The sequence below is a fragment of the Myxine glutinosa genome, chromosome 6 (assembly GCF_964187855.1).
Source record: "Myxine glutinosa chromosome 6, kmMyxGlut1.1, whole genome shotgun sequence".
NCBI lineage: Eukaryota > Metazoa > Chordata > Myxini > Myxiniformes > Myxinidae > Myxine > Myxine glutinosa.
Window position 1 is genome coordinate 97093517 of NC_136266.1, and position 13880 is coordinate 97107396.

Genomic DNA, 13880 nt, shown 5'->3' on the forward strand with positions numbered 1-13880 from the left:
TCACCATAGGTGCAACTCCACCTGTAGAATTTTTTAATGATAATTATGACGTCATAGGTCACGTTGTTCTGCCGCCATCTTGGAAAAACCGAAGAACTTTGCACCTCTGTATCAACGAAAGCGCTGAATAGAAAAAATTAAGACATGGCTCATTGTAAACAACTCTCCATGGCGAATACAATATGTTAATGATGATGTCATAGGTGCCTCCATTATAACGTCATAATTCGACAAGTACAAAACTTCATCCGATCAAGATGAAATTTCTTGAGCATAATCTAGGAATAAATTAGTTTAGAAAATAAATAGTCATCAGTCAAGTGGTTCGGCCGCCATATTTGTTTTAACACAAAAGCCTTAAAAACCACTGAAAATACATCCTGGCGAGGCTTTGCAATCTCTGATTGCTCTTTCTGTTTTTTAAATATTATTTTATCTTTATTTTTATTTTTTGCATACAGGATCGAGGCTCGTGAAAGAGCTAATATTTATCACATACAAAAAAAAAATCAAACAGACACACAAAACATATAATAAGGGTAGAGGTAGACAAGATGGGGAAAGAAGGGGAAGCACACAAACACAACATTTGAGAGCAGGGAAATCGGGAGATCTGTGGGAGGGCTTGGGGGGAGGAGGCGTGGGAAGGGGGGGAGGGGTGGGAGAAGTATAAAACACAAGGACACTGCAAGGACTTCCAGGAAGGAAGTTGGTATTTCAAAAAAGTGAATCTGGGGTGAAATTAGCGGGGGTAGAAAAGATCAAGGTTTTGGATGTGGGAAGATAAGAGATGGTGGTGAACAGCTGTTTTAAAGACCTGGAGGGAGAAGTGGGATTGATGAGAGTGAGAGAGTTTGTTCCAGAGGTGGGAGAAGAGAGGAATGGAGGAGTGAAGGTGAGCAGAGAGTCTTGATTTTGGCAGTTTCACCAAAGAGGGTTGCTGGTAGATATTGTGCGAGCTGTAGGAATATTTGGGGGACAGAGCACAGACAGCTGGGGGAACAAGGCCGGATAGGAGTCGGTAAAAGATCCATTGTAACCCCTCTTCCACCCACCACCCTTACCCTGTGTTCCATCCTACCAACACATTCCAAACAGCTCACTGGCTTCATGATGCAACTCAAAGGGATCTCAAGCGGCTACAGCAAAGATCTTCAGGTACCAGGGATTCCAATGATTCTGAAAGCTTTGGTTTAAACAACGTGAAGCCGAGCTCGGTGTGAGGCAGGAGCACCGGCCCAGAGGGGAGAACAGTATTCCATTGAGCTGCGGATGAAAGCCTTGTATGTGGTGAGGAGCTCAGGTGTGCCAAAGAAGGACTTCGCACGACGGAGGATGCCCAGTCGGCGACTGGCTTTAGAGGCCAGCTTGGAAATGTGGTTTTCTTAAGAAAGCTCATGGAAGATAGTGAGACCCAAAAGCTTGAGTGACAGAACTTCTTGGAGAGAATTGTTCAGAAAGTAGATGGGAGGGTTTTCCAGTCGGTCTTTTTGGAGAGACATAGTAAGAGTGTGAGATTTGTCAGGATTGAAAGACAAGTTCCACTTGGTTGAGCAGTCTGTGATTTTGTCCAGGTCTGCAGAGAGTGAGGAGGCTGCAGACTGCTGATCTGAGGGATGAGGAATGGAGCGGCAGAGAGTGGAGTCATCAGCAAAGAGATAGAGAGGATTTTCATAGAGTCAGAGAGATCATTGATGAAGACCAGAAAAAGCACAGGGCCCAGAACACTACCTTGGGGAACTCCAGCCTGAACAGGAAGGGGAGATGAGAGAATCCCATTCAGGGCCACACGTTGACTACGACTAGAGAGGAAGTCTGCAAGCCATGAGTGGAGATTTCCATGGATACCATAGGAGGAGAGTTTGGTGAGCAGAGCTGGGTGCCAGACCGTATCGAAGGCATGTGACATGTCGAGGGAGACAGCTCTAATTTCCTGTTTGGCACTGAGGACCTCCATCCATTGTTGAGACAGCAGAAGCAGCACGTCCTGAGTAGAGTGACCTGGTCTGAATTCAAATTGATGATCGGAGGTCAAGCCATTTGAGAAGAGGAAAGATTTGATATCCGAAGCAATGATGGATTCCATGACTTTGTTGATAATTGGGAGAAGGCTGATTGGTCTGTAGTTGCAAGGGTCTGTTTTTGCACCTTTTTGTGTAAAGCTTGGTTTCCAAGGTGATGGCAGATGACCTTGAGCAAAAGAGAGGGTGAAGAGAACAGAGAGAGGGAGTGAAAGAGCGGCGGAAATGGTTTTTGCGTTTTGCTCTGTTCATTCTCACGGATGCGTTGGTGGATTGATCTTTCGTTGCAAGGCCACCCAAAATGTACCTGAATAGTAGTCTCGTGGAATTTTTCCCGCTACCCCCCTCAGACATTGTGCGATTGTTGCATCACCTTCTAAATTATTTTAAAAGTGTTTGGCTTGTGCTTGCTTTTCATAGTGCTGCAATATCTGAGGTTGGAAAATCATTGTTGGATCGGTGAAAACTATTAAAATTTAACTGCAAACACTTGCAGCATAATAAAAAATGTATTTGGAACATTTTGTAAACGCACACGAGTCGAAATCTGTCGTATTTTGCTTACTTTACTACTTTGCTTTGTATTCTCAACAGACATGCCGTGGCACTTTGCAGGGACGCTGACCGCCTTTCAGAACTGCTGTGCCGCACCAATGTCCTCCCTCTTGGCAGGTCACCAACTCCTCGAGTTACAACACAGTAGCACAGCACGTGGTTACATAGATAGGATCATCACCTTAATTGTGCCATACTCTTTAAAGAGCATGGGTGCTCCCAAAGCAGTTCCTGAGCGAGGTTTACACTGGGTGGTTTTCCATTGCCTTCCCAGCAGTCAGTCAGGGCTGGAATTTGGTATTTCTTCAGTGTGCCGGCACTGGCTTGCTTACCCAAATAATGCTGGCAGATGGGTACTCTGTCTTAACGTCAGGACGGCAGACCCATTGAGACCTCGCACTACCTGCAAATAACCAGGATGAGAGTTTATAGCTGGGCTGAGATTCAAAACCAGGTTAGACAGCTTAGCGGCAAGTACGTGTACCTCTCGGCTGTCCTGCCTGTCCATGGATAGAATGCCAGTGGAAAAAGGAGACACCCTGGCACTGAGGGCTGAAACTGCTATAAAATAAAACTTTTTATTGATGTGGACAGGTATGGTGAGAAAATGGTTCAAATATAGTTATCATGTAACTGATGTCCTGTTTGGCTGTTTAATGTCGTTACAATAAAGGGGCAGCACTATCAGAGACTTGTTTGATTGGTCTGCCGATGGAGAGTCGTACTCACCTTGACATTCCTTTGATTCAAGCATCAGCCTGACATCATTACAATGAATGAAAGATGACATAACTTCCCAGATAGGGAAAAATGGGACAAAACTGATCTGGTGAATTATTTATAACCTTCTTCGCATTTATCAGCAAAGTCCTGGAAAGTGTCATTGACAAGACCATCCAGGAAGGAAGAAAACAAGAAAACCAGCGTGCTCAGAGATGATTGGTTCAGGATCTGTCAGAATGTCGACACTGGCCCTATTCAAAGTCTAAACCCAAATACCGACATGAGCTGAAGCCAGAGAAGGGAGAATTGCTGCTCTTCACATGAAGGAAGAATTTGATAAGAGTTTGCTGGCACCAAGGAACCTTGATAAATATATGGGAATCAAAGTAACCATCATCCCATGGCTGGAATTGTATCTGAGACATAGGAAGATGGTTGTGGTTGTTCACAGACCATTGGCACAACCCTAGGACAGAACTGCAGGTATTCTTTCAGGTGATGTCCTTGGCCCAATCGCCTTTATTTGCTTCATCAATGACGTTCACACGATCGTACGGTGTGAGCCTGTTTGCTGTTGATACCACGGATTGGCACCATTCCTAACACCTCGAAAAAGGAAGCAACACATGCCTACTCCCACAACAAGACCGTAGCATCCAGTTTTGGACCAACAAGTAGCAAGTTAAATTTGCACCTGAAAGGTGTCACTTAATGACCATCTCTTTCAAGAGATCCCAGCGTGATGCTCATGACTTTCAATGGCAACACCATCGCAGAATCCTCCATTGTTATCTTCCTGGGAGTTGATGAGCTGTTCCAGCCACATCAACACCATGGCTAACAACAGGACAGGGGCTGTGAACTCTGCTAGGAGTGGTAACAGTTAGCTTCATGTACCATCAAGAATGACAAGAATGTCTTCATGGTGCGAGTTACACCACCTTCATATTCCGCTGCAAATCATGTCACTATTTGGATGCCCCATCAAGGCCGGACCAAAATCCAGAATTTTTATCTTATAAATAAATAACATAAATAAGCCGGATTTACGTTGCTCCACTTGCTTCTTGAGATGATCAAGAAAAGGATTTTGGCCTAGTAGAACAACACTTGGTAGAGCACATACTTCTGCCACACTGAACAGGTTGTTTTGTATCCCACTGATAGGCTGGATCTGGATCCGGACCTGAACAACAATCTAATCGGCTTGTTTTTGCCATCTAAACAACTCGTCCACCAAGTTTTGTCACAAGTCGTCTACACATTTTTTGGAATACTAGTACACCCGCTAACTACGGGAGGGGTAGGAAGGGTCATTCCTCTTTGGGGTATATAGATTACAGTCGATCTATGGACTGGTCTCAAGAACATTGAGTGTGTTTTCATTTACCAAGTTTCTTGTCGAGAGATCGCCAAGTGGTTTAAGCATTCGAGCAAGCACTCCATTCAAAACCCTTAATGAACGGCTGGCTTGGCAAGCGCTAGATATTTGCTTGGTAAATGAGCACACCCCGGGCTTCCACCCTTTCAGTTTCGTGTTAAACAGCAGGAACGAGTTTCAAAAGTTCACTACGAAAAACGCCACGTTAGCGCCAGAAAGGGTCATGTTACTAACCTAACATTAGTGGGTTATATAGAGTACAGTAGATCTTCGCTCAGTTCTGTAAGTAAAACACCTCACGCATGTCGGGATTCCACCAAATTTCTTCATTTAGTGTTATAAAGAGCATTAGCGACTGTTTAAAAAGCTAATCATACGTGTTTGTGGTTTATAGCCGGCGAAGCCGGTGTTGTGAATGAACGCATATGTATTATGTTGAAAAGCCAGATTTTGCTGGATCCCTTGAGAATTTCGAAGCTTTGACGCACCAAATCACACCATGGAGGCCGCCATCTTGCGGATGCAGAAGTATGCATAAAAAATTGCGACAAAGTTCAATAGGAGTTTGTTTCACCCATCTTTTTTTGATTCACAATCTTATGCACCTCTAATTTGTAATTAAAATACTTTAAGACCAACCTCGTTCCCCGGGCCCGCATGGGCCCTGGTTATCTTCAACGAAAATCTTCACCAAACACCGGAACCAATGAGATTCGGGCATTTGAAAAAATATTTCAAAAAAGCTTATTACCGCGTTTCGGAGGCTGAAAACGGCGTCAAATATTCTAAAATTGACGAAGAATTATTTTTTAGAAATCTCACGGCCGTAGGGGATAGTTTTTCACGGCCGGAAATATCCGAAGTTGAGACTGAATTCACCGAATTAATCAAGAAGGAAATTTTATAAATTTTAATCTCATCCAGAATGCAAATAGTGTCATTTTGAACTAGGTACGGTACCTACGACACCTACCTACGACCAACTACCTAACCTACTGATGCCAAAGTGATGGGTAAAATAGTGGCAAGAGGCTTTGGCTTCGCCGGCTCATTGCGGCTTTGCTGTAGAGTACTAGTAATATTCATTACTGTTCATTACTTCTGGTAGAGGCCATTGCTCCCACAAAAACGCTATGATAAGCTATTTATATAGTTGACTCGTCAGAAAAACCCCTTGGGTTGGTGGGATATTATTGGTATTAATATTGTTTTGTAATCTATATAATAATACCGTAAGGACTCGACTTTGTTATCCCTTTTACGCCGCACCCAGTGACCCGATGCCCACGGCACTAATGCATTTTCCATCTACGAACCGCGCTCTTTGTTTATCACGTACAGCCATACTCGAAAAATCTGAATTCGCCGACTTTGGGACCAAAAGCATCCGATTATCGGCCGATACGACACCATCTTACGACACCATCGTATTGGCGTCTGCTGGGCGAAGGCGATGCGAGCCGTCCGCTGATTCGACAGTCGAGTGGTGTGATGGGTGGTGTGAACCAAATGGTCTTTTTATTCCCTTGAACATTTTAAATTAGGATATATAAGGAAACGTCTTTATCGTCATTTTAATAAAGTTAAATGGAGTGACGTTGCGATACTCGGGGTGCGTTGCATAAATCCTCGTAACTCAGAGAGGTGTAGCAGGTGGCGAGACGTAAGGAAGCTTAAAGATAACGAGCTGAAAACAGACGAACGATATCCCTTCCGTGGATGTTCCACGGGTTTCACGTCTTTATCATCATTTTAATAAAGTTAATGGAGTGACGTTGCGATCAGTGAGTTGTATACGAAGAGATAAAAGGATGGCATTGACTTCGAGACGGTACGTGATAGTTGGCTGCGGCTGGCTGATGCCACGTTTTTTTTTTCTAAGTGCCATGGATGCTGATGGACATAATAAAGGTATCGGCTGATCTCTCATCGTAATATTACCCGATGGAAATGAACTGTTTCTTTGTTTGTCATTTCCTGTGCAATAATGTCAAATTGATAAGTCAGACATCCTTTTCTATGGACAGCGATGTAATTGTGAGTAGCATTTTTGCACAAGTGAAAATTGATCTTTCTTCCTAACTCTTACTCGGACAAGCAAATCCCCTATGCCATCCATAATGGTACACTCTATCCATACACCACATCCTCCCTTCCGTGGATGTTCCACGGGTTTCGGCTAGTAACATTAATATTATGCTCTTATCGTTAGTTTTGTTATTCGAAGCGGCCTTGGAAAAACGCCACAATAGCGCCAGGAAGGGTCATGTTACTAACCCAACATTTGTGGGTTATATAGAGTACAGTAGATCTTCGCTCAGTTCTGTAATACCTCACGCATGTCGGGATTCCACCAAATTTCTTCATTTAGTGTTATAAAGAGCATTAGCGGCTGTTTAAAAAGCTAATCATACGTGTTTGTGGTTTATAATATTCATTACTGTTCATTACTTCTGGTAGAGGCCGTTGCTCCCACAAAAATGCCATGACAAGCTATTTATATAGTTGACTGGCTGGAAAAACCCCTTGGGTTGGTGGGATATTATTGGTATTAATATTGTTTTGTAATAACATTAATATTATGCTATTATCGTTAGTTTTGTTATTCGAAGCGGCCTTGGAAAAACGCCACGATAGCGCCAGGAAGGGTCATGTTACTAACCCAACATTTGTGGGTTATATAGAGTACAGTAGATCTTCGCTCAGTTCTGTAAGTAAAACTTACCTCACGCATGTCGGGACTCCACCAAATTTCTTCATTTCGGGTTGTAAAGAGCATTAGCGACTGTTTAAAAAGCTAATCATACGTGTTTGTGGTTTATAATAGCCGGCGAAGCCGGTGTTGTCAATAAACGCGTACATATTATGTCGAAAACCAGATTATGCCTTGGCTTGAGAATTCCGAAGCGCAATGGAGGCCGCCATCTTGCGGATGCGGAAGTATGCATAACAAATTGAAAACGTTCAATTGGAGTTTCTTTGACCCGTCTTTGTTTGATTCACAATCTTATGCACCTCTAATTTATTATTAAAATACTTTAAGACCAACCTCGGCCGGCACGGGCCTGGTTATCTTCAACGAAAAGCGTCACCAAACACTGGAACCAATGAGATTCGAGCATTTGAAAAAATATTTCTAAAACCAAATCACGCAATGGAGGCCGCCATCGACTGGATGCGGAAGTTTGCATAAAACAATTGCGAAAAAGTTCAATAGGTGTTTGTTTCACCCGTCTTTCTTTGATTCACAATCTAATGCACCTCTAATTTGTAATTAAAATACGTTCAGACCAACCTCGTTATCTTCAACGAAAATCGTCACCAAACACCAGAACCAATGAGATTCGAGCATTTGAAAAAATATTTTTCAAAAGCTTATTACGCGTTTTGGAGGGTGAAAACGGCGTCAAATATTCTAAAATTGATGAAGAATTATTTTTTAGAAATCTCGCGGCCATAGGGGATAGTTTTTCACGGCCGGAAATATCCGAAGTTGAGACGGAATTCACCAAATTCATCAAGAAGGAAATTTTATAAATTTTAATCTCATCCAGAATGCAAATGGTGTCATTTTGAACTAGGTACGGTACCTACGACACCTACCTACTACCAACTACCTAACATACTGATGCCAAAGTGATGGGTAAAATAGTGGCAAGAGGCTGTGGCTTCGCCGGCTCATTGCGGCTTTGCAGTAGAGTACGAGTAATATTCATTACTGTTCATTACCTCTGGTAGAGGCCGTTGCTCCCACAAAAACGCCATGATAAGCTATTTATATAGTTGACTCGCCGGAAAAAACCCCTTGGGTTGGTGGGATATTATTGGTATTAATATTGTTTTGTAATAACATTAATATTATGTTATCATCGTTAGTTTTGTTATTCGAAGCGGCCTTGGAAAAACGCCAGGATAAAGCTAGCTTAACATGGATATACAACTCAACATGCAACCGCATTGACGGCAATGGTGGGGAAAACTCGCTCGGGGGTGAAAACCCCCTTGGGGAGGGGGGAAATTAATGCGCTACAACCTTCATTATGTAACCCTTCGTCATCCTGTCAAGTTTGGTTGACATTAGATAAGTAAGGTAGACAGAATGTATTGGGGTCAAAAATTCATCAGACAGACAAATGGCGTATTTTAGTATGATAATGTAGTGGTTCCCGCTGAATGTACACAATCGCCTTGCACCTGCCAGGACGCGGCCAGGCCGCGATCGCCATGCCGGGCTCGTCTGGACGGGCCCAGACGCGCCTCTCCTGGGCATGCCCGGACTCGCTGTTCCCGGGCATGCCCGAACCTGCCGGGCACGCCCGGTCTCGTCTTTCCCGGGCATGCCCGCTCTCGCCTTTCCAGGGCTCGCCCAGAGCGCCCGGGCACGCCCAGCCTCGACTTGCCAGGCCGCGTCCAGGACGCCCGGGCATGTCCAGACTCGCCTTTCTAGGACTCGCCCTTGACACCCGGGCATGCCCGGTCTCGGTTTTCCCGGGTAAATGCCCCGGCATAAATGTGTATATATATTGCTGCCCGATAAACGGGCTTGTGAGAATACCTGAGCTGTTTTGTTTCAATAAAGCAACTCGGACGAATTCCGTCTTTGGTCGCGTCAATTCTTTCGACTCGCGTTGGAGCGCAGCTCCATCACTGGTGACCTACCGACATGGACACGGCAGTGACTCTTAAACTGCCTACCTTCTGGGAGGCTCACGCGGCTGTTTGGTTCACCCAGGCGGACTCCCAGTTCGCCCTGCGAGGCATCACCGCGGACGACACCCGCTTCCACCACTTCGTGGCAGCGCTCGGTTCTGCCACCGCGGCCCGCGCCCTGAGCCTCCTCGAGCACCCGCCGGCTGCTGACAAGTATGACGCGCTGAAGACGCTCCTCCTCGACGCTTTCGCCCTCTCACCGGCGGCAGGCGCACGGCGCCTGCTCGACCTGCCCGAGCTCGGCGACACGCGCCCGTCCGAGCACATGGACTATATGCTCTCGTTGCTCGGTGAGCACTCTCCGGATTTTCTGTTCCGCGAGCTGTTCCTTCGCCAGCTGCCTCACCCGGTACGCCTCGCCCTGGCTGGCACGTCGATCACCGATCCCCGTGCCCTCGCCAGGGAAGCCGATAAGATCTCTTCGGCGGGCCAACACATCGGCGCGGCTACCTGGAGCCTGCCGCCGTCCGAGGCGACGCCCGAGTGCCCTGCGGGGTTGGAGGCCGAACTGCCGGTGCAACTGGCGGCCGCCACGCCGCGCCGACCGCTTCCGACACGACGGCCGGGGCCTCCACCTGACCAGGCGTGGTGTTATTACCACGCCAGGTTCGGACACAAGGCTCGGACGTGCCGACCCCCGTGCACTTTCGGCAAGTCGGGAAATGGCCGGGCTGGCGTTCATTCCCAGCCATGAGCGCCGGCCACTCGGGCAACTTGCTTTTTATTCGGGACAAAGCGTCCGGGCGGCGTTTCCTTTGTGACACCGGCGCCCAACTGAGCGTCATACCCGCCTCCGAGCAGGACAGGCGGGACGCCGTTTGCGGCTCCTCTTTGGTCGCTGCTAATGGCTCGGCCATACGCACTTTCGGCCCGCGCGACGTCACCCTCTGCTTCGGCAGCCAGCGCTTTCAGTGGACCTTTGTGACCGCCTGCGTCCCCATGGCTTTGCTGGGCGCCGACTTCCTCTGCGCGCACGGGCTGCTGGTCGACGTCAAACGACGCCGCCTTGTCAACGCCGAGACCTTCAGCTCCCTGGCGTGCACGATGAGCAGCTCCGCACCGACCGAACTAGCGTGCGCCCTCCCGACGGCGAACCAGTTCGCTCGCCTGCTCGCGGAATTCCCGGCCCTCACGCGGCCGACGTTTTTGGCCGTCGCAGTGCGGCATGGGATCGAGCACCACATACCCACTACGGGCCCGCCGGTCTACGCCAGGGCCCGCCGCCTCGACCCGGCCAAGCTCGCCGTGGCAAAGGCCGAGTTCGACGCGCTGGAGCACCTCGGCATCGTGCGGCGCTCCAATAGCGCGTGGGCCTCACCACTGCACATCGTGCCAAAGCCGGGGGGCGGATGGCGCCCATGTGGCGACTACCGCCGCCTCAACGACGCTACCACCCCCGACAGGTACCCGATCCCGCACATCCAGGACTTTTCCGCCCGTTTGGCGGGACGTGTCATATTTTCCAAAATTGACCTGATACGGGGATACCACCAGTTACCTGTCCGGGCGGCCGACGTCCCGAAGACGGCCGTCATCACGCCGTTCGGCCTGTTCGAATTTTTGAGGATGCCGTTTGGCCTCGAACGCGGCCCAGGCGTTCCAGCGCTTAATGGACGGCGTGCTGCGCGACCTGCCATTTCTTTTCGTCTATCTGGACGACATCCTCGTCGCCAGCACGTCCCACGCCGAGCACCTCCTCCACCTCCGAACACTGTTCGGTCGCCTCAGCGAGCACGGCTTAATTGTCAACCCTGCCAAATGCCACTTCGGCACGACGACCGTTGACTTTTTGGGCCACCGCATCACCAAGACCGGGGCCGTGCCGCTGCCGACCAAGGTCGAGGCCATCACCACGTTCCTGCGTCCCCGTTCCATCAAGGCCCTACAAGAGTTCCTCGGCATGGTGAATTTTTATCACCGATTCATGCCCCGCGCTGCTCAGCTCATGCGGCCCCTTTACGAGGCCCTCCGGGGCAAGCCGGCCAAGCATGACATCGTTTGGTCCGCGGCCATGGACGCGGCCTTCGCGAGCGCAAAACGGGCTCTCGCCGACGCAACGCTGCTGGCTCACCCTAGTCAGAGAGCCTACTACACTCTATTTCAACCCATAGCATACAAAAGGTTTGACCCCCTAGAGTTGTTGGGGGTATCAAGCTGAGTAAAAAAAAGTATGTAAGATTGACCCCCCCTGCTGGAACTAGTCACCAGACCCCCCTAAAATGACCCCAATAATGGGTTATTTCAACCCATCTCATACATGGACCAAATTTGGTTACAATATAGTGTCATGTCAGGACATTACAAAAATGTCAAATCTAACAACTTACCCTGCTGGAAAGGTGATGTTAGACCCCCCGCAAAGTACCCCCCAAAATGGGTTATTTCAACCCATCTCATACATGGACCAAATTTGGTCACAATATAGTGTCATGTTAGGACATTACAAAAACATCAAATCTAACAACTTACCCTGCTGGAAAGGTGATGTTAGACCCCCCGCAAAGTGCCCCCCCCTAAAAACGGGTTATTTCAACCCATCTCATACATGGACCAAATTTGGTCACAATATAGTGTCATGTCAGGACATTGCAAAAACATCAAATCTAACAACTTACCCTGCTGGGTAGGTGATGTTAGACCCCCCCCCCCCCGGCCCCAAAGTACCCCTGTTTCAAGCCATCGTTTACATGAACCAACTTCGGTCACAATCATGTCATCAGGATATTACAAATTATCAAATGTAACAACTTAACAGCTTAAGACATGTCTGTACATTGACATACATCATCATTTAATGCCCCTAGTTTAGTAAAAGTATGCAAATGACCTTGCTAGGCCCTCCTTGGTAATATTTTTTGTAAACTACGGAAGCCAATAGAGGACAACCAATAAAATATTGTTGATGCACTTATAATAGCATGTAAACACCTTTCACGACATCCTCACATGATCAAATATAATATAATAATAGAAGCCTGAATGAAACCAATCAGAGATGATTGACTTGTAGGCATACTATCCTAAATTTCATGAGCATTATATGGTCAAATAGCAAATACATTTTGTATTTAACTTTCACAGATACTGAACGAGCCCCTCCTTGAGGAACTGCATATTCTAGATTTTCCAGTTTTTAAGCAACATGCTTTCATATAGTAAGTATGGAAACTTAATCTGAAGAATTTATGTTTTCCTCTTGACATTCCCCTCTTCTTTTGGTTAATAATGATAACAAAGTTGATATTTGTTCCACATTAGAGGATATTAAAATGTTTAACAATCAAACATTATTTGAAATGCATTGGTTTGATAATTTAAAATGTTTAATCTTATTACAAAGATTAACTAATAAAGCTCAGAAGCCTCTTACAATGGAGATTAATAGTTAAATCAAACTTCTATACTTGTAGTTGTAACTTGTAGTGTGTATGCTGATTTCATTAACCAACACTTGTAGTGTATGCTGACTTTATTTGATTTGTGATATTAATTTTCAGATACAGATGGACTCTGACAGAGATACCACAATGGATACAGTAAAAAAGAATGTACAAGGTGCAAAATTACATCCCTTATATTCTAAGTCATGTTTCGTTTATGTTTGAGTCTTGTGATAATAAATAGTAATCCTCATTGACTGATGGTGAGTTTATATATTTGAAGTATCATGTATTTTGTGTGTAGATTGTTTTGAGGAAGGGTCTAACATCACCCACCTTTTCCAGAAGGGTAACGTTAGATTTGTTATATTTGTACATCGTGACCAAATTTGGTTCGTATATGCAATAGGAGATTGCGGGGGGTCTAACATCACCTACCCAGCAGGGTAAGTTGTTAGATTTGATGTTTGTGTAATGTCCTGACATGACACTATATTGTAACCAAATTTGGTCCATGTATGAGATGGGTTGAAATAACCCGTTTTTAGGGGGGGGCACTTTGCAGGGGGTCTAACATCACCTTTCCAGCAGGGTAAGTTGTTAGATTTGACATTTTTGTAATGTCCTGACATGACACTATATTGTAACCAAATTTGGTCCATGTATGAGATGGGTTGAAATAACCCATTATTGGGGTCATTTTAGGGGGGTCTGGTGACTAGTTCCAGCAGGGGGGGTCAATCTTACATACTTTTTTTTACTCAGCTTGATACCCCCAACAACTCTAGGGGGTCAAACCTTTTGTATGCTATGGGTTGAAATAGAGTGTAGTAGGCTCTCTGACTACCCGGTGCTCAACGCGCCCATCGCCCTCACTACGGACGCCTCCAACTACGCGGTGGGCGCCGTCCATGAACAATGGGTGGACGGGGTTTGGCAGCCACTCGCTTTTTTCAGCCGGCAACTCCGGCCGAACGAGTTAAAATACAGCACGTTCGACCGCGAGCTGCTCGGTCTATTCCTGGCCGTTCGCCATTTCCGACACCTTCTGGAGGGCCGCCCGTTCACGGCTTTCGTCGACCACAAGCCGTTGGTCTACGCAATGGCCAA

The 13880-nt window shown here is 46.6% G+C and overlaps 1 protein-coding gene across 21 annotated transcripts in view; it reads left to right on the forward strand.

The window, feature by feature from the left end:
- The window catches only part of ASL (argininosuccinate lyase), an 82089-nt gene that overhangs the window by 41621 nt on the left and 26588 nt on the right, over positions 1 to 13880 (forward strand). For 13 of the 21 annotated variants that reach the window (XM_078780186.1, XM_068120532.2, XM_078780198.1 and 10 more), the window contains one exon: positions 2616 to 2693. The exons of the other annotated variants lie outside the window; for them this stretch is intronic. In XM_078780186.1, coding sequence (XP_078636312.1) covers positions 2616 to 2693 — 78 coding nt within the window. The remainder of the gene's footprint in view (positions 1 to 2615; positions 2694 to 13880) is intronic. 21 annotated transcript variants of the gene reach the window in all.